This window comes from Pinus tabuliformis, chromosome 6 (genome assembly GCF_031772625.1).
Source record: "Pinus tabuliformis cultivar Carrire ecotype Pingquan chromosome 6, CPIR1, whole genome shotgun sequence".
NCBI classification, from domain to species: domain Eukaryota; kingdom Viridiplantae; phylum Streptophyta; class Pinopsida; order Pinales; family Pinaceae; genus Pinus; species Pinus tabuliformis.
The window spans coordinates 1,191,638,387-1,191,662,069 of record NC_142292.1 but is presented as its reverse complement, the minus strand read 5'-3'; the positions used below and the strand labels follow the sequence as shown (position 1 = coordinate 1,191,662,069).

The following is a 23,683-nucleotide window of genomic DNA, read 5'->3' as shown; positions in this document are numbered from 1 at the left end:
TGATTTTAAATATGTACTCCTATATGCATAATGGTTTGCAACATTTTCCTTAAAAAATCCCTGTTATATTTATATATTCCCAATTCCTTGTAAAAAGGTCCCTCCCCTAACATTTCCCTCATGTCTTTTTCCCCTTGAAACAACATAGAATTCAGCACTTTTTACAGGCAGAGACAGCAGTACAGTTTGTCCACTTTGCTCCTAAACTATGTCAGAAATCGAAACTTACGAGCAAAGTGATGACCATTCATCATCTGCAGAGGTTGAGGTACAGAGGAGGCCTCGTAAGGGTGGTAAGGGTGGACATCATAAGCGAGAGGAGCCCACTTCTTTAGCAGAGTTACAGGCCTGTCCTATGGCAGTCACTTGTTTTCAGTACATGTCTTGTTATGAGTTCTGTGAGAGGATTTCTCGGATTCAGCACCACAGAGAGTTGGCCCGCCTTTTTGTTTTACACCTCCATGATGGACATGTCAATCTTGCAGGGGTGAACTTTACATTGACACCCGAGGTGATCTCACATGCTACAGGGATACCTAATGTTGGTGAGGTGTGGAATAAGCGCAAGATGCTAGATACTGTTCACTTTGAGCCTTATGTCCGGCCACCATTCATGAGACATTTGGCGGGTGTTTTTCCATTCAGGTTTCTCCGGAGCGAGTATGCTCCCATCATGAGGCTTATTATGCACTATTTTACCTGTGAGGGCAGATTTTCACAGGTGTACTCATATCACATTCGCCTTTTGATGCACTTCACCCGAGTGAGGATGATGAACATTCCGATTTTCTTCTTTCAGAACATTCAGAGGATGGTGCCCATGTTGCAGAGGAAGACCCCGGCACAGCAGTATAGGAGCCTTCACCATTATGGTTTGATTCAGCTAGTAGTATTGCATCAGTTGACTCAGCAGGGCATCTCATGGGAGGAGTTCATCTCTCGTGAGTTTTTCACAGCGCCATTACAGCCACATCCTGAGGTTGTTCACGAGGAGAGAGGACCATCACACCGGCATCACATCCCTGTCACTAGACATGTCAGCTCCTCACCTCTGGTCACCTATCAGAAAGGCCCAAGGGCCTTATTTGTAGCAGCCAGGCGAGTACTATCTCCACAACAGGTGGAAGGGGTCTCGCCTTCATCTTCAGCTCAGCGAGTGTTATCTCCACATCAGGTGGAAGGGGCCTCGCTTCCTTCACCAGCACAGGCAGCACAGAGGGGCAAACAACCCATGATTCATGAGGGTCCATCAGAAGTTCTAGACACTGAGGTGATTGATCTTGAGGCCAGTTCTCCTAGCCAAGAGGCAAAGGAGATCATTCAGCATCTCAGAGCTGAAAATGATGCTTTGCAGAGGAGATTTGAGGGTGCCCAATGGACCATCACCTACCTAGAGCAGCGCAACAAACAGTTGGAGGAGGAGAAAGCACTTGATGAGCTATGGAGGATTCGTAGTGACCGAACCTTGAACCGTAGAAGACCCGGTGACCCATTGCCTGCTGACCGAGAGTCTATGCTCATCCAGGAGAACGCACACTTGGAGAGGCTGTTGGCTAAGGCCAACCAAGAGAAGATATTGCTGAGGAACATGAAAAACCATTACTTGGCAAGAATGCATGTGTGCAAGGCCAAAATGAAGATGTTTCAAAGGCGGTTGACCGAGGCTCTAAAACGGAGAAAGAGGCCAAATCCCCTCCGTATCTTGGCTGAGGCTTCACTCAAAGATCATGGCACTCAATAGCCTAGCCACAACTCAAATCCCAATTTTTTTTTTTTGAGAATTTTGGGTAATTTTGGCATTTTTTGGTAATTTACAGGTTTTGGCTCTTTAACGGGTCTCACCCCCCACACGACCCTTCATCAGGGCAACTCCTTTTCACAAAAACTCAGCATTTCCTGATTTTTCATGCAAAGTTACATATGCCCATGGATGGACTTGAGTTTTTATGGAGTTTTGGGCCTCCAGAAGGTCAAAATACATGCAAAATTTGACTTTCTGCCACTTTTTTGAACTGCAGAAAGCTGTCTTGGGAGAATTGGTTTTTGATAGGGAAAATGAACTCCAAATTCAAAGGGGCGCGACCCGTCAGGCAGGGGGGCGCGACCCGTCAGGCAGATTTGTCCAGAAATGCACTGTACAGCCCAGAAAACGCAGATTTGACTCAGTTTGACTTTTTGAGGTTAATGATGGTCCTCTTTGATGTAATTGTGACACTTTTTAGACACTTTTACCCTTTTGTAACTCTTCTAGAAGATTCATTTATGAAAAGGGTAAAAATTAAATGTATGAATTGGTTTCCAAGTTTATAGAGGCAAGTTGTTTTGACTGCCTAGTTTGTAGTGCTTAGTTTAGAAGTGGTTGAAACAGCTCCTAGGATAGTGAGCTCGACCCATGGAGGCAGGGAAAGAGGTTAGATCATCTATATTATGTACTTTTTTGCTCATTTTCATGGTTGGACTCTTGAGGGAGAAGCTATCATTGTATTATTTCACTTGTAGCTCTGAAATTTTTGGCTAAGGAAGACCAGGGTTTTGCAGTCCTTTTTGGGATTCTTGTGGTTTCATGTATTGATGGAGTGCTTCTTAATGTTCTTGTAAGTGTGTTATGTGATTCATCTCCTTTCTTTCCTTCTGCATATTAAACAAATGAAGTGTTAAAGTAAGAATTCATGCTTGCCATGCTCTGCTTTTAAATTTGTTTAATTTCTATGTTTTCTACTGTTTAAGGAGAATTCAAAGTATTATTTGCTCTCCTTAGCTCCTCACCGGTCTTTTCCATCCAATCACCTCAATCAAAGGCATCAATACAGTCTCCTACCTCGCCCCAAAGAACCCCCTGCAGAAACTGTGTCAAATCCCCGCACCCAAAATTGCAATTCCTCAATTTGCCACCAAAAACCCCAAAATCAACCTTTTTGATCAGTTTACTAGCCTAAAATCAGTGTTACCCTATTGGTCATCTCATCCATTGAAGATTTCACCGAGATAGACCGGAGAGAGCCCTCTCCAGCTCCGTAGGGCTAGCTACGAGGCTAAGTGGTTTGATGTTGCCTTGAGGTTTACCTTTCTCAGCCTGAGGTGAAATTTCAAGCGCTAACATGGAGAACTAGAGAAGGAAAAAAACTATCTTGTTGTAATATATTTTTTCGAAATATCATATTACTTGGATTTTTGGGTAGAGTATTACAAATGAATGTATAGGTAGTGTGCTTCTTGCGTTGATGCATATTCCAAGCAACCAGTTTGATGCTCTAATTTTTTTTGTGTGTGAGTGTGGAAGAGGTGTGGAGTATGACTAAATGGCCAATGATAATGAGGCCAATATTGTATTCTAAATATTTTGATCTTAAATGAATTATATTTGAGTTTTGAGTGCTTGTTGTGTGGGTTTTTAAATTTGTGGATTAGAATTTGCATGTAGGTGCAGCTTGCATCACTCTATCTTCTCCATCCTCCAATCTAGATCCTGCAAGTGCTTATGCAGGTTTTCAAGAGAGTGAATAATGTCCATGCACATTTCATGAGGGTCTAGAATAGCTTGCCCCAATAGTAACTTCATTTGCCAGTAGAGATCCATTGTCTGCATATATTGGTTGAATCGACACCTCATATGCCTTCTATATGAAATCCAACCATCCCAATCAATAAGAACCTTAGTGTCAGAGAGGGGGTACTGTGGGAAGAGGCTTCCCCTCCACCCGGGTGAGTTCTTCAGGTATATGGGTTGGTGTGAGCTCTCAATAACGAGAGGCAAAAACCTCTATCTTATGGTGTAAGCGAGTATGACCTCGGTGGGGTCGCTGTTGATAGTAAACAATCCCCCTTCTAGCTCGGGGCCATTGGCGCAGCATGGAAGACCAAGCAACTAGATACCCAGGTTCAAACCACTTCCCAATCTATTCAAAAATAACACTTAAGGCAATGGACCACCATGAACTACTAGTGTTAGGAGCCACTTGTCCACTGACACAAGGACCGAGTAATAAGAGTTCCAAGATAGCCAAGGGTTCGAGCAATATTGACTCAATTTCCCCCAGTAACCAAAATCCCACTCCCCACCAATCCATCGACATTTGGGAAAACCACCAAGCTCACTAAGCTATCACAATAACAAATGTGTGAGTGATAAATTGAATTAGAGCCACCGACAGGAAAAGTAATACACAACCATAAATAGACTTGAATTCCCCTAACCACCAAATTCCCACCAAGCCACAAGTTTTTTGATCGACCACCAAGCCACAGGTTGTTTGATCAGCCACCAAGAGCACCACATTGACACTAAAACATAGCCAAGAGAAATTAAAGGAATTAGAGCCACTAACTAAATACAAAAAGCATAAACATTACAAGAGCTAAATACCCTCAGCCACTAATATGCTGCCCAACACCATGCGACAAGATGACTAAAAACGCACCAAGAACACTAATCTCACACTTTAACACAACTAAGAGGAATGGATGGAACTAGAACCGCAAGCTGAAAAGGACATGCACCACCACTAACCAAAAAAGGACCTAATACTGATAACAAAAGCCACTGAATAAGAAGAAGGGGTAACAACACCAAATTCCTCCCTTGTCCAAATTCATCGTTGATCATCCAACAAGATAACTAAATTAATTGAAGAAAGCCGATATTGAAGCACCACATGTATTTATCTATTTCCAAATGAAATCACAAAGCTTGGATGCAGGTTGTAGTCACTTCTTAACGTGCATTCAACTAGGAGTGTGGTTCCACTACACAGTGTGGTTCCACTACACAGTGTGGTTCCACTACACAATGTAGTCTCACATGGTTGTTCCAAGGCCACAACCGTTCAGTCCTAGGTTCCACATCTTCATCTAACTTCCCTGCCGAAGACTATTTATCGTCGCCTACAACTGCAACCTCTACTTATGCACATGGAATTAACTACGTGAGAGTATTCATAGTGATCCCTCACTCCATACACATTAACCATTCACACTGACCACCTTCTGCTTTCTATCGTCTCTTTATCAAATCAGAGGAATGAGTCATAATGGTCGCACGTGCTTGCATATAACCTCGTCGAGGGCATGTTGGCACGTCCTTGACTCATTAGCCAGGTGGATTGGTGGCAAACCACCCCTCCTCATTCTCGATCGTCACCTTATTCAAAGTTGTATTTGTTTATAATTATAAAAATAATTCTAAATAATTAAAATATTCATTAATTCAAAATTTATAAAAAAAAAATATAATTTTTTTTACAATAATAAAAACAATTTTAAATATTAAAATGTTGATTTATTCAAAATTTAATTTAAATCTATTTTATTTTTTATATTATAAATCAATTTTGTATAATTAAAATATTGATTTATTCAAAATATAGAAAGAAAGAAATAAATTATTTTAACGTCCACGAGGCTAAAGATAGCCTATGGGATAGATTGCTTCTTCATCTGCTTGATGTATTCGGTCCTTTTTCTGTGAAGCTTCAAAATAAATGCTCCCAGCATCTCGACGAACCCCTCGCTAAATAGATTATCCCAAGAGATAGCTGCCAACATATCTGCGTAACTTTCCCTATTGTCTTTGAAGGCCTCACATTCTAAAATGAAATGTTTTTCTGTTTCCACTTTTTCGGAAGAACAAAAAATGCATACTCTTTCCTCCCACACTTCCTTTGGCCTTTTCTAGCACCTTGTTTCACAACGGAGTTGATGAGAATTAGTCCTTAACTGAGCAATAAGAATTTTGGCGCTCCAAGAGATATTGGCCTCTATATATGCTTTTGGTCGATGACTATGAGTGGGATTAAACACTTCAATATAGTAATTTTTCTTTCTTCCTAGCTCCTTATCCCAAGTTCGCTTGTGGAACCTTTCCATAACGAAAACTTTTCTCTCTTTGTTGTTTATGGGACACGTGTTCAAGCAAATACCCCATTTATTAAACCATTTGTTATTTTGTGGCATCCAATTTTTTTGCTCTTGCATAATCTATCATTAAAGACAACCTTTGGCCATCTACCCTCTTCCATTTGCCCATTTTTTTTAAATACCTTATGACTTGCACCATAGCAATTGCTTCAATAGGAGTAGTCCCTGTTTCACTTAACAAGATATCATAAGGAACTACACTTTTAATCTTAAATTTGTTTGTAATAAAACGCTTCTGAATTTTCTCAATTTGTCTCCATTGCATGTCGAATGTACTACTTGCCCATAGTTCACAACCACAGAGAATCACCAGAATCACTAGAAGCCCAAAAAGAGTTTGAGTGGTTTTCCAGTCCCATAACTCTACCTCTCTACACCTATTTTGAAAAGCATAAAATGCTTTCCAACCCCCCAAAGTTCTTTTTTGTCTACAACCATTCCAGCTTAGATTTTTGTTGAAGTCAACTATGAGGTATTTGTAATCCGCAACTTCTTCCAAAATGTTGCCTTCAAAGTAGAACTAATGTTGGTTAGGTTTTCTTTTCTTAGAGAAGACCACTAATTTTGTTTCGCTGATATTGACTTGCATCCCCATACTTCTACAAAATGCTCAAGGGATAGTAAGTGCTCTTGCAAACCAAGAGCCAATTTAACAATCAGAATAAGGTCATCTGCATATAAAAGAAGCCTTATAACAAACTTGCCCAAATAGATACCATCACCCCCTTGTGAATTTAACCACTCCTCAATCTTGTCGATATATAAACCAAAAAGGGTAGGAGACAGTGGGCAACCTTGCTTGACCCCGATATCGCTTCTAAAACTTTCAGAAATGCCTATTGAAGTTCTAATTTTGACTTTCACCTCTTCATATAGCCTATGCACAGCGACTCTCAAATGTTTAGGAATGCCAAGTTCCTCCATTCTGTGCCAAAGATTATCCCTAGGAACTGAGTCAAACGCTTTTCTGAAATCAACAAAGCAACAAAATACTTCTTCCTTTTTCTCCCAAACTTTTTCAATGATGTGCCTTAAAGTTATACAATGATCAACTATGGAATGTTTAGGTCTAAAACCTGCTTGCCCTTTAGCTTGCTTATCTCTTTCTTCTGCCCACTTGCTAATTTGGTTTTCTAGCATGCTTCCAAATAGCTTTGCAAACAAAGGGTTTATCATGATGGTCCTGTAATTGGAGGGATTATTGACGTCACCGCTCTTGAAAAGAGGTATTGCTAGACTAGTTGTTCAATTTGTGGGGAGCCCTTGTTGTATGATGTCGTTGAAGATTTTTGTAATGTGGGGTGCAAGAATCTTTGAGCCCCACTTTAGATATTATGCTTGGAGTTCATCTAAGTCTTTTGCTTTTCCAACACCCGACTTCTTGATACCCATCTCTACCTCTTATACCGTGAAGAGTTCAATATCAGTGTTGACGAATGGGGGAGGGTCAACTTTGGGAACCTGCTCATAGAGTTGTCTTGCATAGCCAAACCATTTAGAAGTTGTAATATTATTTTCAATTTGTATCTTTTTCATTTGGAGCTCCTTCCAAAATAATTTGGGATTATTTTTCCTGAGGAGGATTAGTTCTTCCCACCTTGAAACTATGAAATCGACCTTTTTCTTTCTTAATAACTACTTGTAAGCTTTGAGCTTTATGTTATACTTGTTTGACTCTTTCCACATTCTCCTTGCCTTTTTGCATTCCTCGTCAAACCAAGCATTAACATGAAAGCAATTTGTTTCAGACTTCTTAATTTTTGCTCTTTTGCACTTTGCAAGTGCGCATTGAATTACATGTGCTAATTCATGACTATGAAGGCTATGAATTGTAATTTTCTCCTTCTCGAAGAGCCTCTCTAGCGTCATTTTGAAGGTATTACAATTTTCTGGGGTCAAAAGAATTCTACCTTGTGGAGGATTTTTTTGGACAGGCTGATTTTTTTTTTTTTTTTTTTTTGTAAGTGTAGGTAGTGCCTTTCTTTTCTATTTATGATAAACAAGGAGACCATATACATCGTTTTGGTGGCCTCAACCTGCCCCAAAGGGAAACCAGGTCTGTTGGCCATCTTAGTTTGCTATAAGCATTCCAAGAACAAAATTTAACGAGTCTTTCCATACTGGCTATATGCACTATACAACTGAAACTACCTATTAAGCTACTAACATGCATAAAACTATGAAAATAAGGAGTTCAAAAACCACATAAGAGCCTCAAGAGGATCATTCCTTTCTGGTGCCTGTATTCTGGTCCATGTCCATGGGAGTATCCATTTGTTCCTCCTGACTTGGGTTAGTACGAACCATCCGAGACAGCAGCTGATGCATCTCCTCCAGTTTGTTGTTCTGTCTGATCATGATGACCTGGAAGTTTTTCATTTCTTTCTGCAAATTTGGCATACCGTTTGCAATTTCCGCCATTTCTTTCACTACATGTTCCAGTGCCTTTGCCAGGAGGCATTTTAGTACCCAGTAGATATGCAGAGACTGCCTATACAGAGTCAGCCTTCCCCGCGTATTCCCTGGATCACTAATCATTTTCGCCCAGTCTTCAGTCTCGGAATCAGACTGTTCCTCCAGCACACTGGTTTCCATGTCTTGGATGATTCGGCGGATATCCTCACTCGTGCCTTCCCGGTAAGCTCTTGCCGCTTCCTGGACTGCTGTCAGGGTAGACCTTCTCCCTCTGCTCTGGTTACTTGGGACTTCTGTTGGCTTGCTTCCCTGACTCCCTTTCCTTGGTCGACCTCTGCCTCCACGTCCTCTGCCGCAACCCGGGCATGCCATCCTGTTTTCCACCCTCTCCTGTTGACAATTATCAATCACAGGTATCAGTTTTTTAATTTTCTTATCAACGTCTCCCACTACAATTTTCCCTTTGGGTATTCCTCTGTTCCTACTACAGTCACCGTCATTTTTTTGGGTTTGACGCTGATCACCATTATCCGGATACAAGAAGTGTATAAGGCCCTTTGTCATGCGGATCAATTGGTGGGCCAAGGGCATAATTTTTGAATCCTCTCTTTCAGATTTCCCCTCTACTTTTGCAGTGAATTGCTTGCCATAGTTTCCCAGGTTACTTCCCAGACTGTGCTCCCAGCTACAATTTCCACATTCATCAAGGATCCCCTCCCAATTCTGACCCAGTAGCCCCTCACAATGTATTGCAGAGGGGCGGGCGAACTCGCTCGAGCCATTTTCGTCTTCAGGGGCTTCACATGAATTAAAATTATCCATTCTACCTACTGTGACAGAGAAAAGGGGTGCAGGGGTCTCAGGTTTCACATACCCGGAATCGCTAACCTCCTTAATGGCTCCTCCTGACTGCACTGCGCTCTACTCCACTTTCGTCCTGCATAGATTACCCCTTCTCTTACACTCCGCCACCTTCATATAATGCCTCTTCGCCGACCTTCTCACTCTTCCATTACCGCCACCAATACTACTAATCTTCTGCATTCCACCTCCCCCACTCCAATTTCTTGAGACTTGTGCTGACCTTCTATTCATTGTTTTGGCTGGAAGGGCGGCTTCGTACCTGTGGTTGCATCCGGTTATCCTTCCGTGATCATAATCACTCCTGCCACCTTCACCTGCCTTATTCCACATCCCGATCGAGAGGGACATGCTGAATTTTTGACTCTAATTGTTTCTTTCCAATCCACGAGAAACATAAATGAATTGGCTTGTGATATGATTTCAAGTCCCATAGCTGACCTCCAATCAAAACTTCCTCCATTTCCTCGCACAAACCATGCGAGCAAATTACATAATCTACCACACTTGCTCCATTGTAAGTATTGCAAGTGAAATTATCGGACTTTGCCCATCTAGTCAAGCCATTACAAATGACTAAATCAAAGGCCCCACAAAGTAAACAATTGTTCACCAAAGAGATTGTAGCCCTTGTCCTCTAAAATTCTTTCCCACTGATGCTTACTTTCTTTTGTAAGCCAAATTGGGTCACAATCATCTTTACAACGAAGTATGCTAACTTGCTCACTTGCAGTCCTAGCATTGAAATCACCCACTATAAGGACTTCACCTAGTTGCGAATATGTTGCAATATCCGCTTTTAAGACTGCAAATAAATCTTTGTGGTAAAGTTCTCTACCTCTGTAGATTTTTGAAACCTGCGGCGCAAAATAACATGCTGCAATTCTGATGTGGTTTCCATTTTCTGATATTTTAAACCAAATGAATTCCTTATTTGAGTCTTCTTTTTCTAATTGAATGAGACAACCTTCTTTCTCCCTTACTAAAACCATGATACCCCCGTGCCCTATGCCATTCCCTGCTGCTTTGTTCCACACTGCCATCTTCCAGTATCCTTCAAACATAGGTGTCTTGCACCCTTCATGCTCATGTGTTTCTATGAGGCAAATTATGTCTCTATCTTTCGCAATTGGCCCTAACCTAGGTCCTCGTCTCCATGGGTAACCTCTGCAGTTCCAACAAACTAATCTTAAGGAATCCTGGGTATGACTTGATTGCTATTTATTTTGACATGCAAGACCCACATTTGAGTCTTCGTCCCTGCTCTCCCATACTGACCTTGCTTTCTGATTTCCTGTTGAAGAATTTGCTGTCTCTTCTTTATTACCATCTTGCTGCTCTATTTCGGAAGGAGGTCCAAATTGCGTTATCACAACTTTTCCTTTATAGATCCATGCTCTCTTGCCTTCATCTCTTGCTACCCTAACCTTTAAAATTACCTCCCTTCTTTCCTCCTGTTGTTTTACAGTTAAATCTTCTTCTAGGAAAAAACGAGAACCCCTCAAGAGATGTTTCTTGCTTAGAATGATATATTTATCACGCAAACTAGGCATAATGACTTTTATGGGCCTGGCAATCTCTCCCCGTTAAACTTACCCACCCTCCATACTTGGCATATTTGTCCTTGCCATAACAACTTGTCTTTCAAGAAGTCTCTTGCAAGGTCAAGAGTACATTCATTTTTCCCGTAGTCTTTCACCCCTTTAATAATCATGTTTGCTGCCCTGTTTTGTCTTTCCTTGCTTTCGTTGTCTTGCATGTTTTCAACCTGAATATTTGTTTCTCCTTCCTTATTAGCAGAATTGCTAATAATTTGAGCCCAAGTTCTGGAAACTTTGGTGTAATCTCCTTTCGTTTCTTCTCTTGCATTCTCTTCTTGGTTGTTTAATTGGGCAATCATTTTCCCTTTATCCTGGGATGATTTCACATTCACCCCCTTTGTACTTTCCACTACAAATTTCTTTATGTTTTGCACATCCGCCTTCATGGGTTGCCATTCTATCTTCCCTATCCGGAGAGCTTCCTGTAGCAATGCCACTTGTTCTTTTAAAACTTTATTGCTTTCTGCTAAAGCCTTGTTCTCAGCTATTATTATATGAATTTTATGATCTCTTTCCTACCCTTTAGCTTCTAAAACCTCCAACCTTTGTTTTGCATTTAACAATTCTTTCACATAAAGCTCAGATGACCAGGTGAGAGGTGTGGATGTGGGGCTATATAAGGTAGAATTATCAATGGCTTTTCCTTTGGACTTCTTGTTGCCACGTGCTTGTAGAGGAGACTTGTTTGAATGCTTTTTGCAAAGGGCTCGAGTACTTTTCTTTTTAGACCGTTTCTTCCTTGTTTGCTCCCATTTTAGGCGGGCTATTCTTTATTTTAAAATGCCCCGATATTGTTTGGCATTGACCCAAACCCACTTCCCAGCTTTGGCCGATGAGGCAATTTTCACTTGTCCTAAATCATTTGTCTCCACATGTTCAAAATTTTTTCTATCCTTTGTCATGTTTGAATGCATTTGTCGTCCAATCTGTTTCGAGAAATATGTAGGTCTATAAAATGCCAAGATTACTTCGCATTGCTCCTTGTTGTTCAGGTTATCGCTGCTCCTTGCTCGCTACTCGATACTTCTGCTGCATAAAAACTCCTTGCTCTCACACTGCTCACTGTTCACTGCTTGCTGTTCTCAATGTTGATCACACTGCTCACACGGCTCTGCTCACACAACCTATGTATCTTGAAAACAAAACTATGATGATCCAAGGATAACGATGAAAGATTATTCAAAGGAGTATTAAGAGCCATCAGAGCATAATTTCCGTTGATACGTGGGATTCCTCAAGGTCGAAGGGAGATATGGTATATATAACGTTTATTTACTGCACTGTAAGAGGTAGACAGGCTCTTTATAAAAACCGAAAAAACAGATAGATCTCTCCAGCTCTCCCCTTCTCCAACGTCTGCGAATCAAATCCCCCTAGCACTCCACTAACTCTATATCCCCAAATAACAACAAGCATTCAACGCTCAGTGGACAAGCTCATTATCTCTGTTCACCATATTTGCGACTAGTCGCAAAATCGCATTTTAGAGTCGTAGAGATGTCACCGGAAAATGCGACCTGTCCAAAAATGCGACTATGCGACCTTCACAAGTCGCAGTTCCTTTCCACCATAATTGCGACTAGTCGCAAAATCGCATTTTAGAGTCTTAGAGCTATCACAGGAAAATGCGACTATGCGATCTGGCAAAAAATGAGACTATGCAACCTTCACAAGTCGCTGTTACTTTCCACCATAATTGCGACTAGTTGCAAAATTGCATTTTAGAGTTTAGAGCTTTCATAGGAAAATGCAACTATGCGACCTAGAATGCGACCTCCGCCGTTCGTCTTGCTCCACTTATCTGCTATCGTCTTGTATATATGCTGCACTTAGGTTTGGGTCGCTGAATGCTTTTCTTGAATGCTTTCCCTGAATGCTTGTCTCAGCTAGCTGTGGAAATTCTTGTGAATGGAGAGCGTCTTCTTCGTGAAATTCTTGTGTATGTATGTGAGTAAAGGTGGAAACAGAAACGTGGAGACTCTACGAGAATGCAAAGTATTTTTCGTTCTCGTGCAAAGGGGAGGGGTGTACCTGGAATCCGACATCCGCCGTTCCACTCAAATATCGCAATGTAATTGATTGTGCTCGTGAATCAAACAGGCACCACTGTTCGCTCACCGGTGACACAACGCGGCACGGCTTCTCACACCTTCGCAGTTTCTTTGCCAAATTTCCAACAAACAAGACCATAGTGAACTATAAATTTATTATTTTTTAATAATTATAAAACCAATTTTAAATAATTAAAATATTGATTCATTCAAAATTTATAAAAAAGTATATGCAATATATACTATAAACTTTTGTTTTTTAATTACGTAAATTATTCTTAATTTATTATAAAAAACCTTTAATAAAAAAACAACCATATTGATTCATTCGAAATTTATTACCACGTTTACGCGCATGTATCTCCGGAAAATAGCCACATAAGAGATCATTGAGCAAAAAATGATGAAAATTAAATTCGAGAAGTATAGCATTGAGAGCGAATTTTGAATTGCAGAAAGGCTCGGGCAGAGCGCTTACTCATTTTGTAACCGAGATCCCTTATTTCCACCTAGCATGCTGAGACGGCCACAACTGATTGGTCGGTGATTTACCCGGCAAGCAAAGAACCAGTCCCTTTACCGATCCAATTTAATACACAAATTAAAACAAACGGCCTTGGAATTTTTGTTTCCCTTCTTCACTCCCCTTATTTGATTCCCCACTCGCTCATTTTATTCTCCACTCGCTATAAAATTGTATTGGAAGAAGCAATGAGCACTGCGAATACGTCCCATCAAATATATTTTGCTGTTAACAGTTTGAATTCGTGTTATTTTGAAATCCGCGGTAACAAGTTGGGTTAGGGTTTAGATCAGATGGAGAATGCAGAGGTGGTTCAAGTTTCTTCTTCCGATTCATCCGATTCATCCGATGGAGATTCTGATGGCTCAGAATATGTTATTGATATTGACGATAAAGACAATGCCGAAGGCCGGGCTAATTCGTCCAGGTGATTGTTTGCAATTCTGTAAGAGTATTGGTCAATCGCTTCCGGAATTGCCCTCAACTGCAGTATATTTGAATGTGAATTTAACGTATTTTACTTTGGGGTAATTGTAGCGATGATAGCGAGTTGAGTGACAACGAAGTTGACCATGACTCTGTGGAAGAAGAACCCAAGAATCCAGCAACGGAAGAATCCCGATATGATAAAGTGATCAAGTTGTTGGCTAGTAAGCTTCTTTCTCTCGTTTTCATAAATGTTTTAAATTTTCGCCCGTTCTGTGCGGGAAATGAACTAGGATAGGGTAAATTGAGACCGAAACGTAATGGGTTTTGTATTCTCCCTCTTCAAAAAACTTGACAAATTATATTACCAAGGAACACAGTTATCACCCCCTTACTTCTAAAAGTAAATGCTAATCCACGACTGTACCAAAATAGCCTTTTCCCTACCTATCCATGCAAGTAGGGACAGTGCGTGAGATCTATATCCTAAATCTAGTTTTGCGCAATCTTATCTTAGGGCAATCAAACAATTTATACGCCGATTAGCTAGACAATCTAAAACTGAGAAGTTATCAATTTTATTATCCTTTTTCTGGGCAAATTTTTGAATGTCATTGGTCATCTCCTTTTCCACATGAAGTGGAGAGTGACCATCCTGATTACCTTGCAGCATAGTTGAAGGACTTTACAGGTATGTCTCAAACTCTTAAGTCAACAGTCATTCCTGAGTCAGTGCCAAAACAGGGCCAAGCTGAGTTGTGGCAGCACGAGGGCTCCCAAGAAGGATACTTTGCTAGTGGAGTTTCTTGTGCAGAGAGGTTCTTTCTACCTCCAGTATGAGGAAGTTGGTAATCCCTTTTGTGCTCAACATAGAATTGACATGAGGCATTTTAAAAACTTTAATAACAAACAAATATTACAATGTTGGCCATAAATAAAATATTCCAATCTCCACCTTAAGTAAAATATGTCAATATCAATTACATATATAAAGCAATTGAAAGTAAAAATATTCTTATGGTTAAAACATTTTATAGGTGTGCTGCTTAGTAATATATATTGTATATTGAACAGGGAAGGAATTACGCCTCTCTCATACCGAGCAACACACCTTTAAATTGTTTTAGCCAGCACAAATACAATTTAAACTCCGGATCTATTGTGTGCAAAAAGCGATCGAGTTTCTCAGAGGTGGAAACTATTGTTTAAATTGGGATCAAGTCCCTCATAGGTGAAAACTTTTTTTAAATTGAAAAAACTTGGAAAAAAGGTTTATCACTCAAGGGATTTGATACATCTTGGTGCATGATAGATTTGGAGTTAAGGTGGATCTACACTAGTGGGTATGTAGCATTGGTGTCTCGACCATCCAAATTTCCCCCAAAACCTTGAGAGAGTCCCAACTGAAGAGAATATCATGTATGCCTCTCCATAACAATCGATGATTATGGGTTTTTTTTTCTCTTTCAATCTTTTCTTTCTTTTTAGAATGATTTTCTTGAGAGTTGGTTGCAAATTTGGGATAAGTTAATATTTTTGGAATTTGGATGCCTCGTTTGGAACTTTTTAATTTTATGTTTTACAAGCCCTGAAGTCTAAACTTTAACAAATGATTGATCATTTAACATTTTTATGGAGAGTAATACATTATAAACTATCAATCATCATACAGGCCTTTGTTATTAAGTAGATAATTTTGTCATACCTTAGAAGATACATATTCATGATTATGGTGCGAACTTTCATGAGATCCATTATGATTTGATGTTTATAGCTTGGGCAAGTACTTTTGCACAGGCCTAAGTGTCTAGTCATGTAGAAGTTGCCCAAGATCTCCTTACTTGCTCAAGTGTGAGAAATTTGCTAATGTAATTTAGCTAGTCTAACTTAGTAAAAAACACATATTAGTATGTTGGTTTATTGAGCTAAAGAAACTTAGGAAAAATAAAGTAAATAACTTTAGTGAATATGTTTTAATCTAAACCATTGATCTCAAGTGAGGCGATATCTAATTTTGGTCGTTAATCACTTCAAAGATTAAGGTTAGAGTTTTAGCTTAATGTAAAGTTATAAAAGCAAGGCTAGGGAGATATGAAAGACACATTACAACAACACAAGATTGAGAGAGGCTTCTCAATAAGTGTTGGTTCTGAGGAAGGGAAACAAGGAGATCTAGATCAACTAGGGAGGGTTGATCAGTTGGATCAGATCCATGGTTTTAAAATATTCCTCAGTTGGGCCATTATCTTCGGATGAGAGCCCAAGTAAGTTTGGATTATTAATGAAGAACTTTGATTGGGTAGAATCTGTGTGTTGTTTTATGAGGTTGGTTTTTTTAATTTTATTTTTGCTTCTGCTGAATATTAAGAACCTAGCTATGTAAGTTATTTAGTAGATTTGCAATTTGCTAGGTTAATAATTTATTGGGTGCTAGGTTTAACTGAAATTAACAGGGTATCAGAGCTAGATCTTTAAAAACCAATCTCTAAATCGCCCAAGGAGCCAGGTTCGTACAAGATCATCGGGGCCATGATTGTACAAGGCACAATTTTATTTTATTTTATTAGCTCTTTGTGTTTTTCAGGGTCGAAGGAGATTTGTTGTACAAATCTGTACCACTGTACATTTTTTTTGGTTGCGCAAGAGAGCTGAAGATGTTTTTTTTTGGGCTGAGTATTATATTAAAAAAGTGTGGCGGCTGTGGGTGGCCAACAAGCATATTGAGCCACCCAACCACCACAGTAGCTGAAAACGTTGCTCGCAAACGAGACCAACAGTGCTCTAGGGGCAGTGAATAGGCTGATAGGGGCCTAGATATATTGAGCCACCTACTCACCACACCAAATTTTGGAAGGCAATTGCCATTAGGGTTGTGTGCAAGTGTTGGGGGAGAAAAAAGAAGATAAGTAGGCAGGGTTAGAAGGGCGATAAACCATGAAAGAGGTGTGGGCCATGCTTCGTATGATTCGTGGTTGCAGTCACCTGCATAATCACCAATCGTTGGAGTAGTTGTCGACCAAAGTTCATTGGCAGAGCGAAGAATTAACGCAGGGACAACTGTTGACAATGGTTGCAGGCTGTAGAAGATCGATAGAGAAATGAAGTATTGGAAAGGCTGAGGACAAGATGTAGGGGTGTTAGGGTCGCTAGCAAAGTGGTGTTGGGGACAGGGCCATAGGGTCGGCCCTTGAGGAAGGTACAGGGATAGAGCATGGTAGTAGTAGCTATTGAGGTCAGGGAAGAGCATGGTAGTAGTAGCTATTGAGGTTGGGGCAGAGCATGGTAGCTACCGCTCAACACAGGAGTGAACCATGGGCCATGAGTTGAAGTAGCACACCAGGGCTGGTTGGATCAGAAATGTGATCATCGCAAGAGGAGCAGTAGAACAGGCTAAGTAAAAGGCAAAGTTGCAGCTTGTGAGAGGGATTAGTCACGTCAAAAGAGAATCAAGCTGTAGGGCGAGAAAATTACAAGCATTGTATGTGTAGTGCATGTCCAATAGAGATTGTCACAATGGTGTGCATGGAATCAGAAAATAGTTTGGGGTCAAAAAGAGCTGGGCTGGGATGTGATAACTAGCCGTTGGCAGAGTAGTCGAGTTGGAGTTGCAGATGAGTCAAAGATGCAATTGTAGAAAACATCGGCTTGCAGAGACAAGTTGAGATAAGGGTTTATGCAATGGGACTTGGTCGCAGGCGGAGTGGTGTTGGTGTTGACAAAGTATCGCTGGGTGCAGTAAGGGTAGAGATAGTCAACTCAGGGTAAAGTGGCAGTGGACCATTGTAGCCCAGTTGGAGCAACCGGGGATGGATGCATAGAATTGTGCCAAGAGTGCTATAAGGAGACTAACACAAAGGATTGTGCCGCAGGCGGAATGCTGCTTTGGGCATGGTTAAGTAAATGTAGGATGTAGTGGCGAGTAAGAACTTAGAAGTCACTGGGTAGGGGATCGACTGTGACAAGCATGACCTAATAATGGTCGATAGAACTTGTAGCAACCAACGATAGCTACAAAGGAAAGTATCATCGAGATTTGCCAGCAAGATTAATAGAGGTTAGACCTTAGAGGGAGAGAGGGAGACTGTACCAATCGGGGCATTGGCATAAGGTTTCACGAGTGTCTCAAAGGATCGAGAAAAACCCACAATAATGCTAGAAGGACTTAGCACGTGAGCATAAGTGTGATATGGATGCTAGGGCTTGGAACTTAGGTGGAGTTTGCTCTCAGTCTTGATGATTGAGAAGAAGGGGTTTGGTGTAGCATTCCAGGATAGTAGGCACTGATCAGACCGAGGGGATCTAGCTTAAACATGGCCACATCATTGGAGTTAGAGAGAGCAACATGTATAGGCTAAAGGGCCAACCTATTTTAGCAATGACAGGAAGCAGAGTAGTGACAGAGAACAGGGAGTCGATAACTCTAAAGGTTGAGCAACTTAGAGGGAGTCAACCTTTAGGTTTAGGAGAGGAGTAGTTGACAAATTCCTCCCAATTTGTCTAGAAGGTCTCTTGGTACGAGATGACTTTATAGGATGTTTAGGAGCAGGAGGCTTCTAGGAACAAGTTCATAGGGAGTGGGTCTTTTAGGATGATGGTAAGGAAGTCTTCTAGTTGAGAAGGAGTAACCATGGCAACAGATGCAAGTCTAGGATTGGAGCCAGTTCCAAGTGGCAGAAGCACCTCCCTCACTGAGTGGGAGTGTTGATGTTTGTAGCTCGGACATGTACTTATTCACATGCCTAAGTGTCTAGGTGTGCAAAAGTCACCTAAGATCTCCTTAGAACCCTTGATCAAGTGTGAGCAAGTTGCTAATGTAACGTAGCCTAAGTCTGACTTAGGAAAAAACACATGCATTGTGTTGGATTGTTGAGATAAAGAAACTTAGGAAAAGTAAAGAAAATTACTTTAGTGAATATGTTTTAATCTCATGTATTGTGTTGGATTGTCGAGATAAAGAAACTTAGGAAAAGTAAAGAAAATTACTTTAGTGAATATGTTTTAATCTTAACTATTGATCTCAAGTGAGGTGAGGTCTAATCTTGGTTGTCCATCACTTCGGAGACTAAGGTTAGGGATTTAGCTCAATTTACAGTTATAAAATTAAGGCTAGGGAGATGGGAAAGACACACTACAACAACATGTGATTGAGAGAGGCTTCTTAGTGAGTGTTGGGTTGGAGGTGTTGAAGAAAATGTAACTAGGTTCGGTTTTCATTATGACTTGTAACTATAATATTATGTAAAAGAAGAAACAAATTATTATTATTCCTTGCATCATGGGTTTCATGAGCAACATGTGTTTACCATAGCTCAAAGACTTATTCTTGATATCTTTAGGATTTTATGTCTTAACATAAGTATTATAGAAGTCATGTTGTAAAAGATCTACGCTCCAATAATGAGTGTCACTATCCCCTTGCAAGTCGGCTAAGTAAAGACAATGATCTCCTTGTATGATACGTCGGCCTAGCTTAAGGCTCTCATGTCGGCCTAATATACCAATGTTGACCTCTATATATAAGAAGTGACATTGCATTACACCAAGGAGACTTCAGATCGTCTCTAAACAAGACAACGAAGAAGTAGAACGCAATACATAGTGAACAAAAGTGATACATATCTTAGGAAGTCTCGGTGAAGTCTGGATTCACATCGTATAGCCCTTACTGAAGCTTGTATATACACTTATCATCTCTCGGTGGAAGTTTGTCCCAACATCATCAGTATAGCGAAGGATATAATGCATTGTCTCAAGACTGTGTCATAACTTATTCATAGTAAAGCGAAGAACTGTGGCATCCGAAGAATAGAAACCGAGGTCTATGTCAAGAAAACGAAGGTATAAGGAGACCGAAATCTAAAGGAGTGCAATGACATAAAGATAATAGACTATGGACTGAAGGCCGAATAGTGCAGGTGGTAGTGACAAGCATCTTGGAGGTAATCCTGAGTCAAATTTTGTCAAGGGTTTTGGTTTTCATCAACTAAATATCTATAAGAAGAGATTGAGGGATTTTCCTCTCAAGAGGAGAGGTTCTAGCCCTGGCTTGAAAGCCTAAACATTGTGTCACAGTCTTATTGTTTTGGTTGCTATTTGATGTACTGAACACACACAATAATAAGGATCTAAGATAATACAAGAAGATGTACACAAGTAGTATTCAAGTAAGAGAATTAGTAATAAATAAAATGCCCTTAAATTCTCAATATGGTTTCAGAGCTATGGTTCAGTCAAGGGCAGTCAATACAGTGATATTAGGACACCTAATGTAAGGATCAATCCTCTTATGGCATTATCATCTTGGCATACATTTCACAAAGACGGTCAACCCTCTCGGATCGAGTCATCAAAAGGAATTTGGTGCTAATTCAGGGGATATGATCTCGCTGTGAAATCACAGTCTCCCTCCTAGCACTATTTCAAGATTACAGTGAAGCTCTTGGTCTGACAATCTCAACAATACTACATGATCTCGTGACTACAATAATTATTCAAATATTCTTCATAATGAAATACAGTTCAATGAAGTATTACATAAGCATGGTGATCTCAATATTACTCACAATGCTTAATTATTGAGGATCTCGGGGAAAATGCCATCATTTGGCTAACTCCATACAAGTCCTCAATAGAAGGAGACATTTCTTCTCTGTCTCGACATAAATTATACTTTTAGAAACTCAGGAAAAGAAGGTAGACAATCTCTCTATATAGTGCCTCTCTACACAAATACATCACTGTCTCAGTAGAGTGTCATAACAATATACTTGTCACAATCTCAGATCTTGAATAGCATGATGCTCAGATCAGAACATAAGTCTCCCTATATCACTATCATAGTTTGGATAATGCTCGATGTAGGTGTTTGCTGATGCACTCCGAGGAATACTGAGTGTGATAAATTCCACTTGTGGGATAGCAGTATCACTAGCATGTCAACAATATGCTCAAATACCTTAAAGATGAATTAGGAGTCAAAATGATCTCAAGGTCACGAAGTAGTTTCAGTAATGTCAAGATCACTAATGTCATGGTGCTAGAAGGTCTCCAAGGAAGTCTTGATAAAAGGATACTAGTGATGGGAAACTCAAGCAAAGGAAGCATCAAGGTGAAGATCTCCTCTTCACATGCCAAGTAAGTATCTTTCATGTTTAATCAATTTTTGGTTTAATGACTTTGTTTTGCAAGGAAATAGAAATACTGGAGGAAAGTCATAGTCCTCATGGAAAAGGTCCTTGCATAGAATAAGGAGGATTGTCATAATCCTCATAGAAAAGAGAAGTCATTGATGTCTATGGAAAGGTCTCTGAAGGTCAAGCAGTGCTTGAATGCATCAAGAGACTCATAGGATTCATATGAAATCACTCAAAGGTCCTCCCATGCCTATGTAGTAGAAGAGGAGACATAAAGAGATATATGAAATGCTAGAAGATATATTCTTTGAAATTATAGTAAAGAAGGTCACATCACTTAGACCTACACAAAAGCAATGGTATCTAAGAACAAAGGAATATCTTCATGAGATCTCAATTGGGAGATCTAGGAAAGATGATAAGAAGAAGGGTACCTCATTCAACAATCTGTGGTCTCTATGCTAGATAGAGAAAGACAATATAAGATTCAATGCTACGGAAAGAATGTGAATAGAAGCTCATATCGCCGGAAAGATGGAGGAAGCTGAAGAAAAGGGCCAAAGAAAGAGGGAGCAACAAATCTCTCACAAAAAGGGGTCCTACCATAAGTTCCTAAATCTTTAGATATGACCATAAGATTAAGATGCATCGTAGCATCATGAAAGTATTAGGAGCAAGAGCTCGTGGCATCACCATGGGAATCATGAAGAACAAAATCCATGACAGTCAAACATGAAGGACATAACTCTTGGAAACCTCATTAGACATTGAAGGAAAGAAAGAAGTCATCTAGGACAAGTCTCATCATACATCAAGTCAAAAGGAAACATTTGCCAGATGAGGATATACAAGATCCTCAAGATTCTTTGATAGAATCCTAATCAGAGGATTCACTAATCTAGAGAGAAAGCAAGTGTTTCATCAAGAACTCCAACTCATGGAATTCATGGATGATGTCATGGTGACATAAGAAAAGAAGCAGAAGCAGATCAAGGGGTTGAAGTCACTTCAATCAAGGAAGTTGCTGGAAGGAGCCTAGATGACCTAATGGTAAAATAAGGTATGCATACTTATGTTTAAATTTTATAATGTCATGTCGTATGGTTGCAGATAATGTGGATCGTTACTTCTATCTTAAGAAGCATGATCGAGGGAAAAGGATCTCCTCCTCTGAAAGGATGCAGAAAGGCATAAGTCACACTAGATGAAATCAACATAATATGTCCTCATATAAAGTATGAGGTGGCTGACTACGATTACAAAACTCTGATTAGAAACCCCAAAGAATGAAATGTGTGAGAAAGGAAGAGATCGTGAGCTATGCAACCATGATGAAAGCAATCAACATCCAAAGACCAAGAAGAGTTGACTAGGAAATCTCCCGAAAAGATATGAAGATTCTGATGGAAGTTTGGAAAAGATAGAAACCCTTGACAACATATATCTTTGGGAAGATGTGTCAACATGAATGCAGGATGCTGATATCTATAGAAAGATGTCATGATGAAGAGCCACCTAGTAAGGTACGATTTGATTTAATGATATTTTGATTTCTTGAATAATACTTGGTTAAGTTCATGTAGGGTTACATACAAGTACAACTAGCATTCATGTGATGAATGGAAGAAGCATGATGAGAAAGTAGTCATATGACGAAGGTTCCAAATATGAAGAAGGACACTTTGCATGAAGAAAGGAATGACATGATGAACTAAGGAGGAAAGTGATCGATTACTGTTGCCCTGCAAGGAAGAATCTCAACTAATTTTCATGACATCGAGGAGAGAAGTTGATCAAGCAGCTGGAGGACCCACAAAGAAGAAGTTGTTGATGTATAGAAGAGTCCCTTGTTAAGAGGTAGCTCTGACAAATCCCTAATTAAAAGGGAGCTTGGATTGAGTCACTCCTGATTAAAAGGGAGTGATAGATGTGTTTTTCATTTAATGTGTCATGCACTAGACTAGGACTAGCAACCATAAGTCTTAGTGAAGGCCATGTAGACACATGATAGTCACAACGTTCTTGTCTTCACCTGGGAAGAAAGAATGGAGGATAGGTAATCATCTGGCATCTGATGCTCTTTGAGGATGTGTAGGGCATCCAAGATAGGAGGCAAGAGGATCGATATTCTTTGAGGGCTGGGAACCCAAGATAAGAATAGTCCTAGAAGATCATACTCAGTGAACACCAGGGTGGGTATGTACCTTGAGAGACAACGATGGAGGTGTCTACCATCATTGGTCTTGCCAACATTGTGCTCTGATCTATTAAGAGATAGAGCTGTTAGTCAAGGCCTTGCTATGTGACAATGTTGGTTATAATAATGCTATATAGATGGATTACTAGTCTGACTCTTCTTATGAGATCTCTTTAGTGTTGAATAGCCTTGTACCATTTAATGAATACCTCCCTAGTTAAGAGGGAGTTTTGAAGAAAATGTAACTAGGTTCGGTTTTCATTATGACTTGTAATTATAATATTATGTAAAAGAAGAAACAAATTATTATTATTCCTTGCATCATGGGTTTCATGAGCAAGATGTGTTTACCATAGGTCAAAGACTTCTTCTTGATATATTTAGGATTTTATGTCTTAACATAAGTATTATAAAAGTCATGTTGTAAAAGATCTACTCTCCAATAACGAGTGTCACTATCCCCTTGCAAGTCGGCTACGTAAATATAGTGATCTCCTTGTATGATACGTCGGCCTAGCTTAAGGCTCTCATGTCGACCTAATATACCAACGCTGACCTCTATA

At 40.0% G+C, this 23,683-nt stretch overlaps 1 protein-coding gene across 1 annotated transcript in view; it reads left to right on the top strand.

Moving 5' to 3' along the window:
* The first annotated feature begins 13,231 nt into the window (after window positions 1–13,231).
* The window catches only part of LOC149263017 (uncharacterized), a 102,577-nt gene continuing 92,125 nt past the window's right edge, over window positions 13,232–23,683 (top strand). Inside the window, exons 1-2 of the mRNA XM_089425588.1 lie at window positions 13,232–13,791; window positions 13,902–14,014. Coding sequence (XP_089281714.1) covers window positions 13,658–13,791; window positions 13,902–14,014 — 247 coding nt within the window. The 5' untranslated portion in view covers window positions 13,232–13,657. The remainder of the gene's footprint in view (window positions 13,792–13,901; window positions 14,015–23,683) is intronic.